The sequence below is a fragment of the Myotis daubentonii genome, chromosome 5 (assembly GCF_963259705.1).
Source record: "Myotis daubentonii chromosome 5, mMyoDau2.1, whole genome shotgun sequence".
In the NCBI taxonomy this organism is placed as follows: Eukaryota; Metazoa; Chordata; class Mammalia; order Chiroptera; family Vespertilionidae; genus Myotis; species Myotis daubentonii.
This window is the reverse complement of record NC_081844.1, coordinates 7,813,638-7,837,647: the sequence shown is the minus strand read 5'-3', so window position 1 is coordinate 7,837,647 and position 24,010 is coordinate 7,813,638. Positions and strand designations below refer to the sequence as shown.

At 45.3% G+C, this 24,010-nt stretch overlaps 1 protein-coding gene across 5 annotated transcripts in view; it reads left to right on the top strand.

Moving 5' to 3' along the window:
• The window catches only part of SNAP47 (synaptosome associated protein 47), an 80,496-nt gene that overhangs the window by 19,538 nt on the left and 36,948 nt on the right, over positions 1–24,010 (top strand). For all 5 annotated transcript variants that reach the window (XM_059695824.1, XM_059695822.1, XM_059695821.1 and 2 more), the window contains one exon: positions 232–775. In XM_059695824.1, coding sequence (XP_059551807.1) covers positions 276–775 — 500 coding nt within the window. In that variant the 5' untranslated portion in view covers positions 232–275. The remainder of the gene's footprint in view (positions 1–231; positions 776–24,010) is intronic.

The following is a 24,010-nucleotide window of genomic DNA, read 5'->3' as shown; positions in this document are numbered from 1 at the left end:
AAGTCTGGAACATGGTCATGTCCTCTCTGCTAAGTAGGACAAAGACTTCGTCTTGCCTGTCACATGTGCGGTGAGAGCTCTTGCTAGGCAAGGACCCTGCTATGTGCTGGTGTCTTAGGTTTGTTCTGAATCCAAACCATTCCCTCGCTGTTGATGTCCTAGTGTCTCTAGGTCAAGTGTGATGATACATTTTAGCCTGACATACCCACTAATTTGTCCCTTTTCCTTCAGAACAGGGTGGTCTGGACCTTGGTGGAGACTGACCCAGGAACCAGATGAGCAGAGACATCTGCGTCCACACCTGGCCATGCTCCTATTATTTGGAACTTGAGAAGCGATGGGTTCCTGGAAAACTTTGGTTAACTTCACTCTCACTAAAATTTCTGACTGATAAAACTGGAGACTTTCTTGTCAGCTTTCCTCTTGCTGATATAATTGAGATCAAGAAAGAAGCTTCTCATTTTATCTTCAGTTCTGTCACCATCCTGGAAAAGGGCCATGTCAAGCACTGGTTCAGTTCCTTGCAGCCTAATCGGAATGTCGTCTTCCATATCATCGAACACTTCTGGAGAGAGTTGCTGCTATCTCAACCAGGAGGTGCTGTGGAGGCGTCATCCTCCCGCATGACCAAGGGGAAGGAGCTGACTGGTCTAATGGCCTGTTCCCAGAAGCGTCTAGAAGATGCAGCCAGAGTCCTACACTATCAGGGTGAGCAGCTGGACAGCATAACGAGCAGCCTGGACAATATGGAGTCTGACCTGGATGTGGCTGACAGGTAGAGAAAAGTACTGCAGCCTTAAGCTGCTCTTGTGGTGTCTTCCATATCCCATATTTAATACACATTCAGAAAACATGGGTTATACCTGCTGTGGACAGCTATACTGGGTTGGATGCTCTGGGCATGCAGACAGTAAGGGCACTGTTGCCAGATTTAGTGTAAGTCTTTAATGAGGATCAACTTATTCAGTCACCAGACAAGCAAAGAAGAGCATGGGGAAACTTGAGTCTGAAAGGCCAAGGAATTTGTTTGAGATCACACACACTAAGTTTGTTAGCATAGTTTATTTTTTTAGTAGTTTACTTTTTTTAATATATCTGTGGAGCAGCCAGGTTTCAAGGGAAACATTTTGGCTCCAGAAGTTACCACCTGAGCTGCTGGACCAGCAACTCTCAAAGCTTGGGTCTTGGGGCACTTCTACTCTCTTAAGAATTGAGGCTCCAAAGAGCTTTTATGGTTTATGTTATATTGACCATGTTTTCTAAAACTAAAAAATTAAAAATATTATCATTTAAAGAGTAAAATAATAAACTCATGCCAAAACCGGTTTGGCTCAGTGGATAGAGCGTCGGCTTACGGACTGAAAGGTCCCAGGTTCGATTCCGGTCAAGGGCATGTACCTGGGTTGCGGGCATATCCCCAGTAGGAGATGTGCAGGAGGCAGCTGATCGATGTTTCTCTCTCATCGATGTTTCTGGCTCTCTATCTCTCTCCCTTCCTCTCTGTAAAAAATCAATAAAATATATTAAAAAAATAAATAAATAAATAAACTCATGACTTAGTAACGTGACATTTAAAAAATAATACCTTTATATTATTATATTATTACTAGAGGCCCGGTGCACGAAATTTGTTCACAGGTAGGGTCCCTAGTCCTGGCCGGCGATCAGGGCCGATCTGTGGGGTGACCAGTGGAGTGAGCGGGGGCCCCCGCTGGCACCTGCCTTGGCCAGCCTGGTGCCGCCCATTTGCCAGCCCTGCCCCCTGCCACTGCTTCTGGTCACTTCCAGGGAGGCGACCGGCGGGGCAATGGGGGGGGACCCCCGCTGGCACCTGCCTTGGCTGGCCTGGGGCCTGCAGGCTGGGGGCAGCTCCTGCGTTGAGTGTCTGCCACCGGGTGGTCAGTGCGTGTTATAGTGACTGATCGTTCCACTGTTTGGTTGATTTGCAAAATGGCCCCTTGGGTGGTCATTTGACCAGGAGTTCAACCGGGAGACTGGGAGTTCGACCGCTTGCTATGATGTGCGCTGACCACCAGGGAGCGGCGTGGAACATGGCAGGCATCGGTGATGTGGTGCTGACAGTGGGCAGCAGTGGAGGTGCTGCCAGCCCTGATGGGCCCCAATGAGAGCGGGACTGCGGGGGGATGGTGGAGCAGGTGAGTGGATGGGTGTTGCCATGCCAAGGCAGGTGTGAGCGGGGGGCCCAGTCGCTCCACTGATTGTCCCGCAGATGGTGACCAGCGGCGGCGGTGGGAGCGGGGCTGCCACCTGGCTCCCTGGTGCTGAGGCAACTGGGTGGGGGGCGTGGCCCCGATCAATCATCCTGCAGGCGGGATGGTGGAGCAGGTGAGGGGGCAGTGCCAGGCCAAGGCGGGGAGCCAGGCAGAGCTGCAAGGTTGGGGGTGCAAGCTGTGGCTACAAGGCTTGGAGTGTGAGCTGGGGCCTGATCTCCACAGGCCACCCCAAGTGACCCCACCCATGCACGAATTTGTGCACCAGGCCTCTAGTCCTGTGGTCGGCAAACTGCGGCTCGCGAGCCACATGTGGCTCTTTGGCCTCTTGAGTGTGGCTCTTCCTAAGCCTTAGGAGTACCCTAATTAAGTTAATAACAATGTACCTACCTATATAGTTTAAGTTTAAAAAATTTGGCTCTCAAAAGAAATTTCAATCGTTGTACTGTTGATATTTGGCTCTGTTGACTAATGAGTTTGCCGACCACTGCTCTAGTCTATATATATAAAAACCTAAAAGACCGAATGACCAAACAACTGGTCGATCAGTCGCTATGATGTGCAATGATCATCAGGGGGCAGACGCTCAACGCAGGAGCTGCCCCTGGTGGTCAGTGCGTTCCCACAGCGGGAGTGCCGCTCAACTGACCGTTGGGTGCCAGATGCCGGGCTCACAGTTGGCAAGCGCTGTGGCAGCACGAGCCTCTCCTGCCTCCGCAGAAGTGCAACCAAGTGGCGGCGACAGCAGCAGGTGCCTGGCCCGGGCTTGGGCTCCTCCCCAGCCGCCTGCTGCTACTGGTACTACTATATCCCCCAAGGTGTTCCGGATTGTGAGAGGGTGCAGGCCAGGCTGAGGGACCCCACTGATGCATGAATCCATGCACGAGGCCTCTAGTATTACATAATAACCTGTTCAGTGAAGAATAGCACTGTTTGAGACATTGTACCTCTGTAAAGTGAGGCTTAGCAGAAGACATTGGGTTCCCATGCCTGCTGCTGCAGTGAGTGCTCAGTGCCCTTATAAAACCCTTGCCTGTACTGAGATACTAAGATGGGCTTTGGTACGAGAGTCCCCCGTCTTCTCAGGTGACCAGCACTTTAATAAACCTCACTTTTCACTAGTACCTGCCTCACAAGTTTGGCTTTTGTGGTGACAGGCAGTTGAACCTTGGATTTAGTTTTTCTTTCTCTATTTTTATTGTATTTTTTATTGTTGATAGTATTACAGATATCTCCCCTTTTTACCCCCTTTACTCTAGTCCTTCCAGCCTCTACCACCCCCCCATGTCTTCACTACCCAATTACTTATGTCCATACTATGCCTATCTATAATAATAAAAACATAATATGCTAATTAGACAGGACAGCCGAATGACCTTCTGGATGTCCTTCCGGATGACCTTCTGGAACCACTAGTGGGCGGTGGCAGGGCCAGCGAGCCTGTACCGCCAGGCCAGCCATGGCGGTCCTGGCACCCCCCCCCCCCCCCGCCCTCCACAGAGGCCACGGAAGAGGCCATGGTGCAGCCCAGTCCCTGCATCACCCCTTCTGGAGAGGCGGCGGGAGAGGCGGCACCAGCACCAGGCCAGTACCTCCACCCATCCCGGCACCACTCCTTTCGCAGAGGTGACTGGAGAGGCTGTGGTGCAGGCCTGGTCCTGGTGCCACACCTTCCGCAGAGGTGGGGCGGGGGGGACGGGGCAGCACAGTTCCCAGAGCCTCCGAGAGGCGGGCAGGGTGCGACCACGGCGCCTCAACCTCCCACGGCCCCTCCCCTGGCCAGGCCGGCCCCAGATCACTCCCCCTCACCAGTGGGTGGGGGGGCAGGGCCAGCACTAAGGAGCAGTGAGCCTGACTTCTGGTTGAGTGGCACTCTGCCCCCTGTCCCCTCTCAGCCAGAAGCTGGGCTCACTGCTAGCGAGTGTGGCGGAGGTAGAGTGAGCCTCTCCCGCCTCCGCAGCAGGCGGGCGGTAAGGAGGGAGGGGTCATGGACTGCAAGAGCCCCAGACTGCAAGAGGGATGTCTGAGTGCCAGCTTAGGCCCGATCCCCGGGAAGTCCTGGATTGTGAGAGGGTACAGGCCAGGCTGAGGAAACAGCCCCCTTCTGTGCACAGATTTTGTGCACCCAGCTTCTAGGCTCTATATATAAAAGCCTAAGTGACCATTACAACCGGCCAGTAGCTATGACACGCACTGACCACCTGGGGGCAGACACTCAATGCAGGAGCTGCCCCCTGGTGGTTAGTGCGCTCCCACTGCCAACCTCCCTTGTTCAGCCAGCCTCCTGTGGTCCCTTCCCCTGGCCAGCCAGGTGGTCTGTGCGCTCCCACAGCCTACCTCCCATGGCCAGCCAACCTCCCGCAATCCCTCCCTCTCCCTGTCCGGCTGGCCTCAATTGGGACTGGGCAAGATGGCCCCGATTGCTGGCCAGGCCGAGGTACCCCACCCATGCACGAAATACTCTAGTAAGTATATAAGTTCTTTGGTTTATCTCTTCTCTGCTCATTAGATTCCATAAATAAGTGAGATCATGTTATATTTGTCTTTCTCAGATTGGCTTATTTTACTTAGCATAATATTTTCCAGGTCTATCCATGCTGTTCCAAAGGGTAAGAGATCCCTCTTTTTTACAGTTGCATAGTATTGCATTGTGTAAATGTTCCACAGCTTTTTTATCCATTCATCTACTGATGGGCACTTGGGCTCTTTCCAAATCTTAGCTTTTGTAAATAACATTGCTGTGACATAGGGGTGCATATATTCTTTCTGATTGGTGTTTTGGGGTTTTAGGATATATTCCTAGAAGTGGGATTGCTGGCTCAAAGGGAAGTTCTGTTTACAATATTTTGAGGAAACTCCATACTGTTTTCCGTAGTGGCTGCATCAGTCTGCATTCCTACCAGCAGTGAACTAATGTTCCCTTTTCTCCACATCCTCACCAGCATTTGTTGTTTGTTGATTTTTTTTATGATAGCCATTCTGACATGTGTGAGGTGATATCTCATTGTGGTTTTAATTTGCATTTCTCTGATAATTAGTGACTTTGAGCATTTTTTCATATGTTTCTTGGCCATTTGTATGTCCTCTTTGGAGAAATGGCTATTCAGGTCTTCTGCCCATTTTTTAATTGGATTGTTTGTCTTCCTTTTGTTAAATTGTATGAGTTCCTTATAACCTCTAATTGGATGCATCACTGGCAAATATGTCCTCCCATGCAGTAGGTTCTCTTGTCATTCTGATAGTGGTTTCTTTTGCTGTGCACACGCTTTTTATTTTGATGCAGTCCTATTTGTTTATTTTCTCCTTAGTTTCCTTTGCCCTAAGAGATATATCCGTAAACATATTGCTATATGAGATGTTTGAGATTTTACTGCCAGTGTTCTCTAAGTTTTTTATGGTTTCATGCCTTACAGTTAAGTCTTTTATCCATCTTGAGTTCATTCATACGTAGGGTGTAAGTTGGTGGTCTAGTTTCATCTTTTTGCATGTGTTTGTCCAGTTTTCCCAGCACCATTTGTTGAAGAGACTGTCTTGATTCCATTGTATGTTCTTGCCTCCTTTGTCAAATATTAATTGACCATAATGGTGTGGGTCAATTTCTTGGGTCTCTGTTCTGATTCATTGGTCTATCCTGTTCTTGTGCCAGTTCCAGGCTGTTTTGGTTATAATGGCTTTGTAGTATAGTTTGATATCTGGTATTGTGATCCCTCCAACTTCTTCTTTCTCAAGATTGCTGTAGCTATTTGGGGCCTTTTGTGGTTCCAAATAAATTTTTGGAGTATTTGTTATAGTTCTGTGAAGTATGTCATTGGTATTTTAATAGGGATGGTGTTGAATCTATAGATTGCTTTGGGTAGTATAGACATTTTAATTATATCAATTCTTCCAATCCATAAACATGGTATACATTTCCGTTTGTTTGTATCTTCCTGTATTTCTTTTTTCAATGTCATAGTTTTCCATGTACAGGTCTTTTACCTCCTTGGCTAAGTTTATTTCTAGGTATCTTTTTTGTTGCAATGATAAATGGGATTGCTTTTTTAGTTTCTCCTTCTGAGAGTTCATTATTGGTGTATAAAAATGCCATCGATTTCTGGATATTAATTTTGTGTCCTGCTGTCTTGCCAAATTCTTTTATTAAGTCTAGTAATATTCTGGTGGAATCTTTAGAGTTTTCTATGTACAATATCATGCCATCTGCGAATAATGACAGTTTTACTTTCTCCTTTACAGTTTGAATGTCTTTTATCTCTTTTTCTTATCTGATTGCTGTGGTTGGTTTTCCAGTACTATCTATACTAATAAAAGGGTAATATGCTAATTAGACCGGACATCCTTACGGACAAAGCCATGATGGCAGGGCCGAGGCAGAGGTGGTTAGGGGCGATTAGGCCAGCAGGGGAGAGCAGTTAGGGTGATCAGGCCAGCAAGGGAGAGCAGTTAGGGGGATCAGGCCAGCAGTGGAGAGCAGTTAGGGGGATCAGTCTGGCAGTGCAGTGCAGTTAGAGGGATCAGGCTGGCAGGCAGGTGAGTGGTTAGGGGGTTCAGGCTGGCATGCAGGTGAACGGTTAGGAGCCAGCAGTCCCGGATTGTGAGAGGGATGTCCAACTCCCGGTTTAGGCCCGATCCCACAGACCGGCCTTGGACATCCCCTGAAGGGTCCCAGATTGAAGAGGGTGCAGGCCAGACTGAGGGAACCGTCCCGTCCCCCCCACCCCCCACCTCCTGTGCACAGATTTTGTGCACCGGGCCTCTAGTGTTGAATAAGAGTGGTGAAAGAAGACATCCTTGTCTTGGTTCCTGTTCTTAAGGGAAACACTTTTAGTTTTTGCCATTGAGTATTATGTTGGCATCTATTAATATGATCTTGTGATTTTTCTTTCAGTTTGTTTATGTGATCAATCATGTTTATTGATTTGGAATATTATACCAGCCTTGCATCCCTGGTATAAATCCCATTTGGTCATGGTGTATGATCTTTTTAATATATTGCTGGATCTGATTTGCTAATATTTTGTTGAGGATTTTAATATCTATGTTCATCAGGATATTGGCCTGTAATTCTCCTTATTTGTAGTGTCTTTATCTGGTTTTGGTATGAGGATAATGCTGTCCTCATAAAAAGAGTTTGAAAGTGTTCCTTCCTCTTGGATTTTTTGGAATATTTTGGGGAGGATAGATGTTAGTTCTTCTTTGAATGTTAGGTAAAACTCCCCTGTGAAGCCATCTGGACCAGAGCTTTTATTTGCTTAGAGTTTTTAAATTACTGCTTCTATTTCATCAGTTGTTATTGGCCTACTCATGTTTTCTGATTCTTTCTGATTGAATTTTGGAAAATTATATGTTTCTAGGAATTTGTCTATTTCATCCACATTGTCCAGCTTGTAGGCATATACTTGTTCATAGTATTTGCTTATAATCCTTTGTACTTCTGTGGTGTCCCTTGTTATATTGCCTCTTTCATTTCTGATTTTATTTAATTGGGTCCTCTCTGTTTTTTGATGAGTCTGGTTAGGGCCGTGGTAGGCAAACTGCGGCTCGCGAGCCACATGCGGCTCTTTGGCCCCTTGAGTGTGGCTCTTCCTAAGCTTTAGGAGTACCCTAATTAAATTAATAACAATATACCTACCTATATAGTTTAAGCTTAAAAAATGTGGCTCTCAAAAGAAATTTCAGTCGTTGTACTGTTGATATTTGGCTCTGTTGACTAATGAGTTTGCCGACCACTGGTTAGGGCAGCCGTGGGCAAACTATGGCCCGCGGGCTGGATCCTGCCCATTTGAAATGAATAAAACTAAAAAAAAAAAAAAAAGACCGTACCCTTTTATGTAATGACTAGGGGCCCGGTGCACGAAATTCGTGCACTGGGTGGCGGGGGGGGGGGGGAGTGTCCCTCAGCCCAGCCTGCCCCCTCTCACATACTGGGAGCCCTCAGGCGATGACCCCCATCACCCTCCAATCGCAGGATCGGCCCCTTGCCCAGGCCTGACGCCTCTGGCCTAGGCGTCCGGCCCGGGCAGCGGGGACCCGCAGCTGCAGCGGCCCCACGATCGTGGGCTCCGCTTTAGGCCCAGGCAAGGGACCCCTAGCTCCCGGGACTGCCAGCTTCGACCGTGCCCAGCTCCCATCGCTGGCTCCACCCCTACTTCCTGCTATCACTGGCCAGGGCAGAAAAGGCACCTGATTCTCCGATCATGGCTGGGGGGCAGGGCAAAGGCGGCCCTGGGGCCGCCTTTGCCCTGCCCCCCAGCTCTTAGCTCCCCTCTGGGTTTCCGATCACTGTCAGTGGCAGGGGGCTTCTTCCTGCTTTCCCTTTCGCCTCCCTGCATTGTGCCTACATATGCAAATTAACCGCCATTTTGTTGTCAGTTAACTGCCAATCTTAGTTGGCAGTTAATTTGCATATAGCCCTGATTAGCCAATGAAAAGGGTAGCTCGTACGCCAATTACCATTTTTCTCTTTTATTAGTGTTGATGTTTACTTTGAATTTATATTAGTTCACACAAACACTCCATCCATGCTTTTGTTCCAACCCTCCGGTCCAGTTTAAGAACCCATTGTGGCCCTCGAGTCAAAAAGTTTGCCCACCCCTGGGTTAGGGGTTCATCAATATTGTTTATTTTTTCAAGAAACCAGCTCTTGGTTTCATTGATCTTTTGTATTGTTTTTTTTAGTCTCTATGTTATTTATTTCTGCTCTGTTATTTATTATTTCCTTCATTCAGCTTTGGGGTTTTCTGGCTGTTCTCTTTCTAATTCATTTAGTTGTAGATTTAGATAGTTCATTAGTACTTTTTTTTGTTTCTTGAGGTAGGCCTGTAGTGCTATGAACTTCTCTCTCAGGACTGCTTTTGCTGTGTCCCATAGGTTTTTTGTGGTTGTGTGTTCATTTTCATTTTTTTCCAGGAAGTTTTTAATTTCTTTCTTGACCCCATTGATAAACTCATTTATTGCTTAGTGACATGCTCTTTAGCCTCCATGTATTTGAGTGTTTTTTAGTTCTTTTATGGTAATTGATTTCTAACTTTATGTCATTGTGATCTGAGAAGACGCTTGGTATTATGTCAGTCTTTTTGAATTTATATAGATTTATTTGTTCCCTAACATGTGGTCTGGCTTTGAAATTGTTCCATGTGCACTGCACAAAAGTATATATTCTGTTGCTTTGTGGTAAAATGTTCTGTAAATATTCGTTAGATTCCTCTGATCTAGTGTGCCATTTAAGGCCTCTGTTTCCTTGTTAGTTTTTTTCTGGAAGATCTATCCAGTGATGTCAGTGGGGTGTTAAAGTCCCCTACTATGACAGCATTGCTGTCAGTTTCTCCCTTCATGTCCATCAAATACATGACCCAAGACTTTGAGGGGATATAAAGAAAAAGAGAGAAAGGAGGAGGAGGAGTAGGGGGAAGTGGGGGAGAAATGGCAACTAGATGTACTGGTTAATAATGCGGATTTTGTAATCAAAGAAAACACAATAATTTCAACAGAAACATCAAAAGTGCTTTATTCAAAGTAATGTCCATCCCTAGCTACACATTTCCCCCATCTTTCAGGTAATTTGTGGATACTTTTCGAATAGAACTTTTCTTGTTTTGAGGCAAACCATTCAGAAACCCAATTTTCCACTTCTTCCTACGTTTTGAAGTGCGTGGGCCATTGATCAGAACAAGTGGTAATGTGAAGGAGCAAGGCTTGGTGAATACAGCGGGTGGATTAATACTTCCCAGGCAAGATCTTTTAACGTGTCTTTAACTGGTTTTGGTGTGATTGTATGTCAACATGAAGCAAAATTACTTTGCCGTGTCTTCTGGCACATTCTGGTTGTTCCACGATCAAAGTGTAGTTCAAATTGATTATTTGTTGTCGGTAGCGATCAGTATTAATGGTTTCACCCTGGTTTTAGCTCATAATACACCACACCTTCCAAACGCCGAATGTTGTCTTCTTTCCAAAGCGATTTGGCCTTGAAGTCGATGTTGATGGTTGACCTGGATCAACCCATGATTTTATGCATTTGGGATTCTCAAAATCCACTTTTCATCGCCAGTCACAATTCGATGCAAAAAAGACTTTCTTTCATGCCGTTGAGGCAACATTTTACTGATGACTTTTCGGTTTTCCATTTGTCTTTTGTTCAGTTGATGTGGCACCTATTTTCCTTCCTTTAAAATTGTTCCCATTCCTTGTAAACAGTCGGAAATTGTTTGCTGAGCAGCGTTTAATCTTTCTGCAAGTTGTTTTTGAGTTTGACACGCATCTTCATCCAATAATGCTTGTAATTGTTGGTCTTCAGACTTTTTCTGTTGACCTGGACGTTCTTTGTCTTTCACATTGAAATAATCACTTTTAAAGTGTTTAAACCAGAGTTCACAAGTATCTTGAGATGGAGCATGTTCACCATAAGCTTCCCGAAGTATTCAGCAACACTTTTCTTCAAAATAAACTAATGAATTAAAACTTCCCGCAAATGCTCTTTTTTTGGCACAAAATTCAACATTTTTAAGCGTAAAAATATCTATGATGATAACACCTTCAGAAAATTTGACATATGAATTTTTGAAGCTTGTTGTCATACAACAAAATAACACACATATCAAATTGCATATATATCAACATATGTGTAACTCCATGTATTAAAATAAACCTGCATTATTAACCAGTACACCTAGTATATGAAAGCAAAGAAAAAGCCAAAGAACTAGTATAGGGAGAAAAAAGAAAAGGAAACAAAGTAAATGAAATAATAATGAATTTAAAATATAGTAATAATGGACATATTAAGATATAGATAGGAAGAGTAAAATGGGAAAAATGAGAAAAACAAAGTAAAATAAGATAATAACAATGAGAATATACAAAAGTAGAATAAAATCAAAGGAAAGAGAGAAATTAGAGATATGCAAGGAAAATAGAAGAAAGAAAAAAAGATTAAGCAAACAACAAAAACAAAAATACACACACATACACACACACACACTCACACACACACACACACCAAAAAACAAAACCACACACATTCACACACTGAAAATCCTTTGGGTCCACTATTTGTGGAGCTCGCTGGATTTTTCTCTGATGTTGTTCAATCTGGTCTCTTGGTGTTTGTATCCTGGGAGCTTCCTGGGAGCTTTACTCATGGAGTTCCATGTGAGTCACTGTCCCTTTCTGGCTCTGGGCAACCTGATTGAGGTCCTAGAGGTTGAAGCCCCTAGTGGTCCAGCAGGTGGGGACTCCTTAGCCCAGAGGCTGGGTCTGCCTCAAGTCTCACACCTTGATTGTCCCTGTTCTGAGCTGGGCTCTGTTGGGACATCCTGGTCTTGGCCGGGATGGTTTGATCAGACTCGTGTTGTGGGTGGTGCCAGTAGCTTATAGGAAGGTTGGGGTAGCCCTTCTTCTCCTTCTAATACCTCAGCTCTGCCTGGTTTGCTGGCACCTCCTCTCTGTCACCTGCAAGGGCACAGATTTCCTGCCTCGGGCTGTTCCTTCTTGCCTCAGGTCACTGCAGGTCAGGTCAGAAGCATGTGTTTTGTGTTCCAGGTGGGAGGGCTGATCCCTTCCTGGACCTACTGTCCAGCATCTTTTCTGCTCACTAGCACGAGTTCCTCCAGGAAATAGATTCAATGTTGGGTGTGTCCTTCAGACCCCTCCAGTGTAGGTTGGCCCTGAGCTCCGCTGTTTGGTCCTTCCCACTGGTCAGGAGGAGCTTCCCAGGCTGCACTATGGTGGGGTGCCAGTGCTACTCTATCCAGGTGCTCAGCCCCAGGCTTCCACTGCTGCACCCACTCCGAAGTCTCCACAGCCAGTGCCCTCGGGCCTCCTCTCTGTCCTAGGCATTCCCGTCTCACCTACAGATCTGCAGCCTCTTTAGTCTCCTCAGGTCCTGAGTTCTAATAGGTCCAGGTCAGGGGAGGTTACACCCACCTCCTAGCCTTCAGTGCTTTTCCTGCCCCTGAGCCCTGTCGGTGGAGCTGAGCAGCTGGACTCAAGAGCGGTGGTGGCAGCACAGTAGTGGTGGCAGTGGGTGAATACATGGCAGGAGCAAGAGTCCTGCTGGGTCAGTGGTGGTTGCACAGTGGTGCCGTAGAGTCCAGGTTGTGTTCCTGTCAGGCTCACAGGTTCAGGCTGGATATGTGCCATAGGTGCAGAGGTTCCACAGGTGTCTATTGCAGGTGTGTGGGGACTGGGTTGTGACCTCTGTGGGTACATGGGGCCCGGGGCTGGGTGCACATGGTTTTGATCCTAGGCTGTGGTGAGTCTAGGCTTGGTGGTTGCGAGGCTTGGTGCCCAGCCACTGCTGTTCCCCAGAGCCTCCTCCCAAGGAGGACCTTGTAAATCCTTTAAGATGACGGCTCTCCTAGGTGGAGCTGTGTCCAGGGAGTGCCTGTGGTGGCAGCAGCAGTTCCTTGTGGCAGTTGTGCGAGGTCCCACAGATGTCAGCTGAAGGCACGCAGGGTCCTGCTGGTGTTCACTTACTTAGGTGCACGGTCCAGGCAGTGTCTGCTATGAGCACCCGGGGTCTGGGTTGTGTCCTTGGGGTGCGGGTAGGGTCTAGGGTGGGGTGCCTGTGGGTTCAGGCCTAGGCTGCGGCTAGTCTGGGTGGTGGTGAGGCTGGGCACCTAGCCACTGCTGCTCCATGCAGCCTCCTCCCAAGGAGGTATATTGTATTTTATATGTTTCTAATCCTCCAGTATAACTTTAAAAGCAGTATTTTATGCAGTTGTCATTTGAATCAGTTAGGAAAAGTAAACAAGAACATTTATATTATCTAATTACCTACATGGTTCCCTTTACCAGTGTCCTTTGTTTCTTTGCAGGGATTTGAGTTTCCTTCTGGGGGTGTCATTTCATTTCAGCCCAAGAACTTTCTTTAGGTTTTCGTTTTCGTTTTCGTTTTTGTTTTTGCGTGAGGCGGGTCTGCGACCAGTGAATCCCTCAGTATTTGTTTGGAATTGTCTTTATTTTGCTTTGTGGTTTTTTTTTTAAGGATAGTTTTGCTGGATATAGAATTCTCCACTGACAGTTTTATTTCTTTCAGAACTTTGCATATATCATCCCAGTAACTTCTGGTCTCCATTGTTTCTGATAGAGGTCATCATAATATTATGGTTCTCTTATTCATGATAAATCATTTTTCTGTTACTGTTTTCAAAGCGTTCTTTTTTTGGTTTTCAAAAGTTTGGCTAAGATGTATCAGATGTAAATCTCCTTGTTTCACCTGCTTGATGTTTGTTTAGCTTCTTGGATTCATAAGTTATTGTGCTTTCACCCCCCCCTCAAATTTGGGGGATTTAGACTATTCAGAGAATTTTCCTGTACCTTTCTCTCTCTCCTGCTCCTCTCAACCATGTTATATGTATGTTGGTAGTGTGTTTAATGGTATCCTCCAAAGGAACTGTTCATTTTTCTTAATTCTTTTTTTCTGATATTAAGATTGTATGACTTATTTTTTTTGTCTTCAAACACTGATTCTTCTGTCATTTTAAATCTGCTATTGAACCTCTCTAGTGAAGTTTTTTTTCCATTACTGTACTTTTAAAATTGGGACATAATTGACATATAATATCGTATTCGTTTTAGGTATACAATATAATGATTTGATGTATGTATATATGTGAAATGATCACCACAATTTGTTTAGTTAACATTCATTACCACGTATTGTTTTTTCTTATGAAAATAACTGTTAAAATCTATTCTTTTAGCAACTTTCAAATATACAATACAATATTGTTAACTATACTCACCATGCTGTACATTACAGTCCCAACACTTATTTGTCTTATAACAAAAATTTGTACCTTTTGACCACCTTCACCTATTTAACTCATTCCCCCAAACCCTGCTTCTGGCAACCACCAATTTATTCTCTGTATCCATGAATTTGGCATTTTATTTTTCAGACTAGAGGCCCAGTGCACGAAATTCGTACATGGGGGGGGGGGTGGCCCTCTCAGCCCAGCCTGCACCTTCTCCAATCCGTGACCCCTCAGGGGATGTCCCACTGCTGGTTTAGGCCCGATTCTGGGGATTGGGCCTAAACTGGCAGTTGGACATACCTCTCACAATCCGGGACCACTGGCCCCTAACTGCTCACCTGCCTGCCTGTCTGATCACCCCTAACTGCCCCCCTTGCTGGCATGGTAACCCCCAGCTGCCCCCCCTGCTGGCCTGGTCGCCCCAACTTCCCCCCTGCTGCCAGCCTGGTCACCCCCAGTTGCCCCCCCCCCTGCAGTCTTGTCACCCCACATAGCCTGCTGTTTGGTTATTTGGTCATCCCTCACTGCCCCCCTGCAGGCCTGGTCGCCCTACACAGCCTGCTGTTCAGTCATTTGGTCGGCCCTCACTAACCCCTCGCTGACTGGTCACCCCACGCATCCTGCTGCTCAGTCGTTTGGTTGCCCCTCACTAACCCCCTGCCGGCCTGGTCACCTCACGCATCCTGCTGCTCCATTGTTTGGTCGGCCATCATTAACCCCCCTGAAGGCCTGGTCTCCCCACGCAGCCTGCTGCTCAGTTGTTTCGTCATCCCTCACTAACCCCCCTGCCAGCCTGGTCGCCCCATGTAGCCCACTGCTCAGTCATTTGGTCGGCCCTCACTAACCCCCCGCTGGCCTGGTCATCCCATGCAGCCCGCTGCTCAGTTGTTTGGTTGTCCCTCACTAAACCCCCTGCAGGCCTGGTTTCCCTACGCAGCCCACTGCTAAGTTGTTTGGTCGTTCCTCACTAACCCCCCTGCTGGCCTGGTCACCCCACGCAGCCTGTTCGGTCGTCATTAGGTTGGTTCGGTTGCGATGGTCACTTAGGCTTTTATATATACAGATTCCATATAACTTATTTCACTTAGAATAATGCTCTAAAGTCCATCCATGTTGTTACAGATGGCAGTATTTCCCTCTTTCTTATGGCTGAATAATATCTGTGTTATTATCAAATTTATAATATCAAATTTTATTTATTCATTCTTTTCTCAGTCAACACTTAGGTTGTTTCTATGTCTTGGCTATCTACACTAATAAAAGAGAAAAATGGTAATTGGCATATGAGCTACCCTTTTCATTGGCTAATCAGGGCTATATGCAAATTAACTGCCAACAAGATGGTGGTTAATTTGCATATGTAGGCACAATGCAGGGAGGTGAACGGGAAAGCAGGAAGAAGCCCCCTGCCACTGACAGTGATCGGAAACCCAGGGGGGAGCTAAGAGCTGGGGGCCCTGGGGCCGCCTTTGCCCTGCCCCCCAGCCATGATCGGAGAATCAGGCGCCTTTTCCGCCCTGGCCAGTGATAGCAGGAAGTAGGGGTGGAGCCAGCGATGGGACCTGGGCACGGTCGAAGCTGGCAGTCCCAGGAGATAGGGGCCCCTTGCCTGGGCCTAAAGCGAAGCCCACGATCGCGGGGCCGCTGCAGCTGCGGGTCCCTGCTGCCCGGGCCGGACGCCTAGGCCAGAGGCATCCTGCAGAGGCAGGGGTGGAGCCCACGCGATCGCGGCGCCCCCCGCTGCAGCTGCGGGTCCCTGCTGCCTGGGCCGGACGCCTAGGCCAGAGGCATCCTGCAGAGGCAGGGGTGGAGCCCACGCGATCGCGGCGCCCCCCGCTGCCACTGCAGGTCCCCGCTGCCCGGGCCGGACGCCTAGGCCAGAGGCGTCCTGCAGGGGCAGGGGCGGAGCCCACGCGATCTTGGCGCCCCCCGCTGCCACTGCAGGTCCCCGCTGCCCGGGCCGGACACCTCAGCCAGAGGCGTCCTGCAGGGGCAGGGGCAGAGCCCGCACGATCGCGGCGCCCCCCCCTGCCCGGGCCGGACGCCTAGGCCAGAGGTGTCAGGCCTGGGCAAGGAACCGATCCTACGATTGGAGGGTGATGGGGGTCAACGCCTGAGGGCTCCCAGTATGTGAGAGGGGGCAGGCTGGGCTGAGGTACACCTCCCCCCCCCCCAGTGCACGAATTTCATGCACCGGGCCCCTAGTTGTAAATAATGCTGCTATGAACATTGGGGTGCAGATATCTTTTTGGGATAGTTATTTTGTTTTCTTCAAATTCATACCCCAAAGTGAAATTGCTGGATTATTATAGTAGTTCTACTTTTAATTTTTTGAGGGACCGCTATACTGTTTTCCATAGTGGCTGCACCAATTTACATTCCCACCAACAGTGCATAGGGCTCTCTTTTCTCCACATCCTTGCCATTGCATGTTATTTCTTCTCTTTTTGATATTAGCCACTCTAATAGGTGTCAGGTAATATCTCATTGTGGTTTTGATTTGCATTTTCCTGATGATTAGTGATGTTGAATGCCTTTTCATGTGTCTATCGGCCATCTGTATGTATATCTCCTTTGAAAAAAGTATCTATTCAAATACTGTTCTCATATTTTAATTGGATTGGTGTTTGTTTGTTTTTCTACTGAGTTCTTTAGATATTTGGGTATTAACTCCTTATCAAATACATGAATGATTTGCAAATATTCTCTTATTCTGTAGGTTGCCTTTACATTTTGTTGGTGGTTTTTGTTGCTGTGCACAAGCCTGTTAGCTTGATGTAATTCCACTCATTTTTGCTTTTATTGTCATCTTAAAAAAATCATTGCCAAGACTAATGTCTAGAACAGTGATGGCGAACCTTTTGAGCTCGGCATGTAAGCATTTTGAAAAACCCTAACTTAACTCTGGTGCCGTGTCACATATAGAAGTTTTTTGATATTTCCACCATACTAAAGCAAAGATTTATATTTTTGATGTTTATTTTATATATTTAAATGCCATTTAACAAAGAAAAATCAACCAAAAAAATGAGTTCGCATGTCACCTCTGACACGCGTGTCATAAGTTCGCCATCAGTGGTCTAGAAGCTTACCTACTATGTTTTGTTCTAAGAATTTATGGTTTCAGGTTATATGTTCAGGTCTTTAATCCATTTTGACTTGATTTTTGTGTATGGTATAAGAAAGTGGTCTAGCCCTAACTGGTTTGGCTCAGTGGATAGAGCGTCGGCCTGCGGAGTGAAGGGTCCCAGGTTCGATTCTGGTCAAGGGCATGTACCTTGGTTGCGGGCACATCCCCAATAGGGGGTGTGCAGGAGGCAGCTGATCGATTGCCGGGAGCCGGTCCATCCTTGCTGTTTCAAGGGACCTGGCATATATGGCATACGGTTCTTAATATGTTTGCTCACCTTCTTGGCGCTGTGTTTTAACCAAGGTCACCTCTCCGAGAAAGGTTGAATCCCCAGGTAGGGATTTTCCCCTGAAGTTAGGGAGGGAATAAAACCCCTCAACTAAGTGCCAGGCGGGTAATTAATCCCTTTAACTACGAACAATCATGCTTAAACTACATAATCTTTTCTCCCTGGAATGGAGATAAGAAACGCCCTAACCTTTGTAATAGAGATTGATAGGATTGAATCAACTGGTATAAATACAGTTGTAACAAGACAGAAACACTCAGAACTTAGAACAGAATCAAGAAGACAGAACCTACACGGAGCCTAGAGACAGAAGAACTTCGCTGGAGAGAGCATGCCGGAGGATCCTGGAGAGGGACTGGCCTCGGAGCCTAGAGACAGAGCCTAGCGGGAGAACATGGCAAGGGATCCTGGACTGAACCTGACCACAGAGATTGGCAGGAGAACCTGACTGGAACCTGGACACTGAACCTGACTGGAGAGCCTGGACAGAACCTGGCTGGAGAACCTAGCGAGGGAACATGGCTACAGAACCTCGCTGGAGATCCGAAGCAGAACCTCTCTGGAGATCCAGACCAGAACTTGGCTGGAGATCCGGGCTAGAGATCCTGGCTAGGTTGCTGATCAACTGAACGCTGTCTCCGTGACATTCCTTCTTCGCCGACTCCGTCCACACCTTTGGGGACCCCTGGACCCGCTGGGGTTGGACCCCGGCAATCGATGTTTCTCTCTCATAGATGTTTCTCTCTATCCCTCTCCTTTCCTCTCTGTAAAAAAGAAAAAGAAAAAGAAAGTGGTCTAGTTTCTTCCTTTCTGGTTTTTTTTTTTTTTTTGCATGTATTTATTTGTCCAGTTTCCTTAGTTCCATGTATTGAAGTGGCTCTTCTTTCTCCATTGTGTGTTTTAGCTTTTTTGTCGTAAATTAATTGTGTGGGTTTATTTCTGAGCTCTCTATTCTGTTCGCTTGATCTATGTGTCTGTTTTCATGCCATTACCATTCTGTTTTAAATACTATAGCTTTATAATATGGTTTGAACTCCAGAAGTGTGATACCTACATCTTTGTTCTTTCTCTAGATTGCTGTGGCTATTTGGAGTCTTTTGTGGTTCCATACAAATTTTAGAATTATTTGTTCTATTACTGAAAATATTCCATTGGCATTTTAATAAGGATTGTTTTGAATCTATAGATTTCTTTGGGTGGTATGGTTATTTTAACAATATAGTAGTTGCCCCCTATCTGTGGGGGATATGTTTCAAAACCTCCAGTGGATACCTGAAACCACAAATGGTACCAATCCCTATATATATATATATATTACATTTCCCCCCACTCTGCGTACATATCTATGATAATGATGAGTTTATAAGTTAGGTACCATAAGATACTAACAATAACCAGTAATAAAATAGAATAAGTGTAATGATATGCTGTCATAAAACTTAAGTGAATGTGACCTCTCTCTTTCTCTCTCAAAATCTCATATTGTACTGTGCTCTTGTGATGCATTGATGGAACCATTCCATAAATAAGATGGTTGTCAACATGCTTCTTATTATGTTGCCAAAATATGAGCAGATAATTTTGGAGTATGTTTTAGAGCATGTGATTTCTTCACACTGTACACTATGTCTTGCTTTATCATATGTCCTGCAGTATTAATACACAGAACCAGAGTTAATCTGTTCTTCCATGCTGGTGCCTCCATTCTACTTTTTTCCTCTTTTTGGTTAAAGTTTAAAGTTTAATTTTATAGGCAAATATTTTAGAAATTTTGTTCTGAATAATTATTATCTAGGCTGAGTCCAGCTGGAGTTAATTATCCTATATAATACAAAGCTAATATGCTAATTAGACTAGATGACAGAATGACCTTCCGGAACAACCTTCTGGAATGACCAGTGGGCGGGGGGGGGGGGGGGGGGGCGGGGCAGGGTCGCAAGGCAGCCAGGGCCGTGAGAGCCGAGCCCCTTGCATGAATTTCGTGCATCAGGCCTCTAGTAAATACTATAAAATAAAGCACAAGAATCAGATCTATGTGGTTGCTTAGATAAATTCTTTATTCTAAGAGTTGATTACTTTTTTAAAGAGGAGGCCATAAGAAAAAGTAGATGGTGATCATTGAATTCATTCTTTATACATGTAAAAAAATCATGTAGTGGGAATGACAGTGATGTTAGTTGGTTTTTGCATTTTGTTTCAGAGAGCATAATTTGTTATTTGTTTTAATTCTCACCAAAGGCTGTTTTTTCATTGATCTTCAGAGAGAGAGAGTGAAAGGGAGGGAGGAGAGGAAGAGAGAGAGAGAGAGAGAGAGAGAGAGAGAGAGAGAGAGAGAGAGAGAGAAAGAAAGAAAGAAAGAGAAACATTGATGTGAGAGAGACACATTGACTGGTTGCCTTCTGAACATGCCCCAACCAGGGGCAGGACTGAATCTGTAACCAAGGTAGGTGCCCTTGATCAGGAATCAAATCCACGACCTGTTGGTCTATGGGCCAATTTTCTAACCACTAAGCAAAACTGGCCCAGGCAGAGTAATTCCTCATTTTAATTCAAACTTCTAGTGATCTAAGTCTTAAGGTTATACAATTTTAAAAATCCTTAACTTGATTCAGTTTCTTAAAGTACCAAATTTGTAAAATCCAAAGTTGTCATCATAGACTGTACTGCTTTTGTAAATTGATGTATGAGAGAGATTTCTGTAAAGATTCAAGAGAAAAACTGTTGGGAACCAAATTTGTAACTAGACTGCAATTTCTCCTCTGGGGTGTGTCAGTTAAGTGGTATATCCCTTATCCACTTAGTCTTGTGCAATGATCGTTGAGCATTTCAGTAAATTTTGGTGAGTGGCCTTGCACTTTTCCTTGGGCAATTTTTGTTCACTGCCAGCTGTTGGCTTTAAGGAACCACAGTTATTAAGGAGATCTTCATACTGGCAACTATTGGCGCATAGTTAATTATCACAGTTACCGGGGCAATTGGCACAAGATGTTTCTTGTTTATAAGAGGTATTCTTTTTAATAACATTATCAACAGGACAATATTGACAAACATATAGTATTTTAGACTGTCGTGATTGGGACGATAGGCAGTTCCTTATCCAATATGATAAGATTAGTAGTGAATAACTTGGGTATAACATACAACTGTACTTGAACTAATTGGTCCTACACAATAGAAAAAATCATGGCTGTCATCCTACTGGTTTTGAATTGCATTTGACCACGTAGTAGGGTTGAAACTGAATGCAGATTCAGCTGTCTGCCACAACAAAAGCCAAGCTTGTGAGATAGGTGTTGGTGGGGGAAAAAAGTAGTTTAAGCGTCTGTGAGCTGAGAAGATGGTGGACTCCTGTCCTGTAAAACTATGTTAACATCTTAGTGCAGGCAGGGTTTTTTTTTTAATCAGGAAGGAGAGGGAAAGCAGAACAAAGAAATCAGGGGTAGGGAGCTGTGGATGTGCAGGCAGTGTTCTCGCCAGTCCCAGTGGAGATCTTTAATGTCAACTAAAGTCTGCCTTCACCACTCTATTGTCTGTTTCTGTGGTTTATGCCTATATGCATACAGGGTCTTTGGTTGATTACTGATTAGCTCCCACTCACCCACCCTCCCTCACCTTCCCTCTGAGATTCCACACATTGTTCCATGCTTCCCTGTCTCTGGATCCACTCCGTTCATCAGTTTCTTTTGTTAATTAGATTCCACATATGAGTGAGATCGAGTGATACTTGTCTTTCTTTAACTGACTTATTTCACTTAGCATGATACTCTCCAGGTCTCTTTTTTACTGCTGCATAGTATTCCATGATATAAATGTACCACTGCTTTTTTTAATTCGTTATTGTTTAAAGTATTACATATAGTATTATTTATATATATATATAGTATTACATATAGTATTATAAAGTATACAGTATGGAATAGCATATCGGGTAAATGGCCTCCACGGCTTTGCTGGCACATATGCACTCTTTTGTTATTGCCTGAGCAGCCGCATTTTCAAAGAAGAATGGTCCGATGATGCCTCCAGCCCCAAATCCGCACCAAACAGTGACACATTGTGGATGCATTTGTTTCTCAACAATCAGTCGTGGATTTTCTCAACCCCAAATGTGACAATTTTGTCGATTAACCAAGCCATCAAGATGAAAATGAGCCTCATCGAAATTCAGCCACATTTATGCAAAACGGTCATGGAAAATTTCAACAAAAGAATGCGTATGTGCCAGCAAAGCCGTGGAGGCCATTAACCCGATATGCTGTTCCATATATCACCCTATACTGTATACTTTATGAATCAATAAAAAATTTACAATTTTTAATTATAAACCTGTGTTTTCTATCAAAATTACTTCTTGCGTGAATTTTGGGACACCCTTTATATATTATTACTTTAAAATAATTCTTTTTGTTTAATTTTTAATTTTTTTAATTAAATCTTTATTGTTCACATTATTACAGTTTTTCCTCTTTTTTCCCCCCATAGCTCCCCTCCACCTGGTTCCCACCCCACCCTCTGCCCTTACCCCTCCCCCCCACTGTCCTCATCCATAGGTGTATGATTTTTGTCCAGTCTCTTCCCGCACCCCCCACACCCCATTCCCCCCTGAGAATAGTCAGTCCATTCCTTTTCTATGCCCCTAATTCTATTATATTCACCAGTTTATTCTGTTCATCAGATTATTTATTCACTTGATTTTTAGATTGACTTGTTGATAGATGTGTATTTGCTATTCATAATTTGTATCTTTACCTTTTTCTTCTTCTTCTTCTTCTTAAAGGATACCTTTCAGCATTTCATATAATACTGGTTTGGTGGTGATGAACTCCTTTAGCTTTTTCTTATCTGTGAAGCTCTTTATCTGGCCTTCACTTCTGAATGATAGCTTTCCTGGGTAAAGTAATCTTGGTTATAGGCTCTTGCTATTCATCACTTTGAGTATTTCTTGCCACTCCCTTCTGGCCTGCATAGTTTCTGTTGAGAAATCAGCTGACATTCGTATGGGTACTCCCTTGTAGGTAACTGACTGTTTTTCTCTTGCTGCTTTTAAGATTTTCTCTTTGTCTTTTGCTCTTGGCATTTTAATTATGATGTGTCTTGGTGTGGTCCTCTTTGGATTCCTTTTGTTTGGGGTTCTCTGCGCTTCCTGGACTTGTAAGTCTATTTCTTTCATCAGGTAGGGGAAGTTTTCTCTCATGATTTCTTCAAATAGGCTTTCAGTATCTTGCTCTCTCTCTTCTGGCACCTCGATAATTCGGATGTTGGTACGCTTGAATTTGTCCCAGAGGCTCCTTACACTATCTTCATATTTTTGGGTTCTTTTTTCGTTTTGCTTTTCCGGTTGGGTGTTTTTTGCTTCTTCGTATTTCTGATCTTTGACTTGATTCTTGGGATCCTCTCGCCTGCTGTTGGATCTCTGTATATTATTCTTTATTTCAGTCAGTGTATGCTTAATTTCTACTTGGTCCTTTTCCATTTTTTTTGCATTCTCATTAAGATCCTTGAAGGTCTCACTAAGTTCCTCGGAGGTTCATAGAAGATTCTTGAGTAGCCTTATAACTGTGGTTCTGAACTCTATGTCCTCCATTAGTTTGCTTTCCTCCATTTCTTTCATTTGTGACATGTTTCTTTGTCTTCGCATTTTTGGCTGACTGCGAGGACCCACTGTGTCTATAAGAACTGCTGTGCTGGAGACACCCTTATGCGGTAGGACTTGCTTCAGTGGGGCTTTGGTCCTCACTGAGTCTGCTTCTTGAATGTGGCCCTTATAGATGTGAGGAGTTGAAATCTAGTATCTGATCCAGAGTACCGTGGCTCCTGGATCTCCAAGTCAACCACTGTATGGGTCCACCCAGCAGGGGCTACAGCAATATCAACAGATTTCTCCTCTTTGTTTGGAGTTTGGAAGTTTTGGAGCTCTCTGATTCACTGCAGTTTGTTAGGCTGCAAAAGTGCAGGTGCCTCCTTTGTGCCACCGAGCACAGCTTGGGAGGGGATGTAAATTGAGTGGAGCAGGGTCTCAGAGAGTCCCCAGGGCGGAGCAAACAGCAATGGTGTCGTCAGCGACCCCACGACTCCAACTCCGCGACTCCCCGAGTACCGTGCGCCCCCACAGCAACAATGATCCCTGCGAGCAGCTTGTGAGAAAGTCACCCTCGCTTTCTGACCCACTGCAAGACAGTCCCATTTCTCCCCGTAAGAGCCTGGGACCCCAGCATCTCGCCATAAATGAGTTCAGTGCGTTCGAGAGCTTGTCCCTTCCGATTGAAAAAATCTGTGCACCCAGGTACAGCAGCCTCGCGCATGCCTCCGTTCCTCTGTTCTTGGCGCCTCTCCCCTCCTACTCGGTCTCAATGCGCTTTTTTCTTTCCTTCTAGTTATAGAACTTCTACTCGGTCAGCTTTCCCGTGGTTCTGGATGATACCTGTTTTGTCTTATAGTTGTGGTTTTAATGTTGTTGTGGGGGGCAGCATGTACAGGTTTGTACCTCATGCTGCCATCTTGGTTCTCTCTTCTTGTCTGATTTCTGTGGCTAGGACTTCCAGTACTTTTTTGAATAAGAGTGGTGAAAGTGGACATCTCTGTCTTGTTCCTGTTCTTAGGGGAA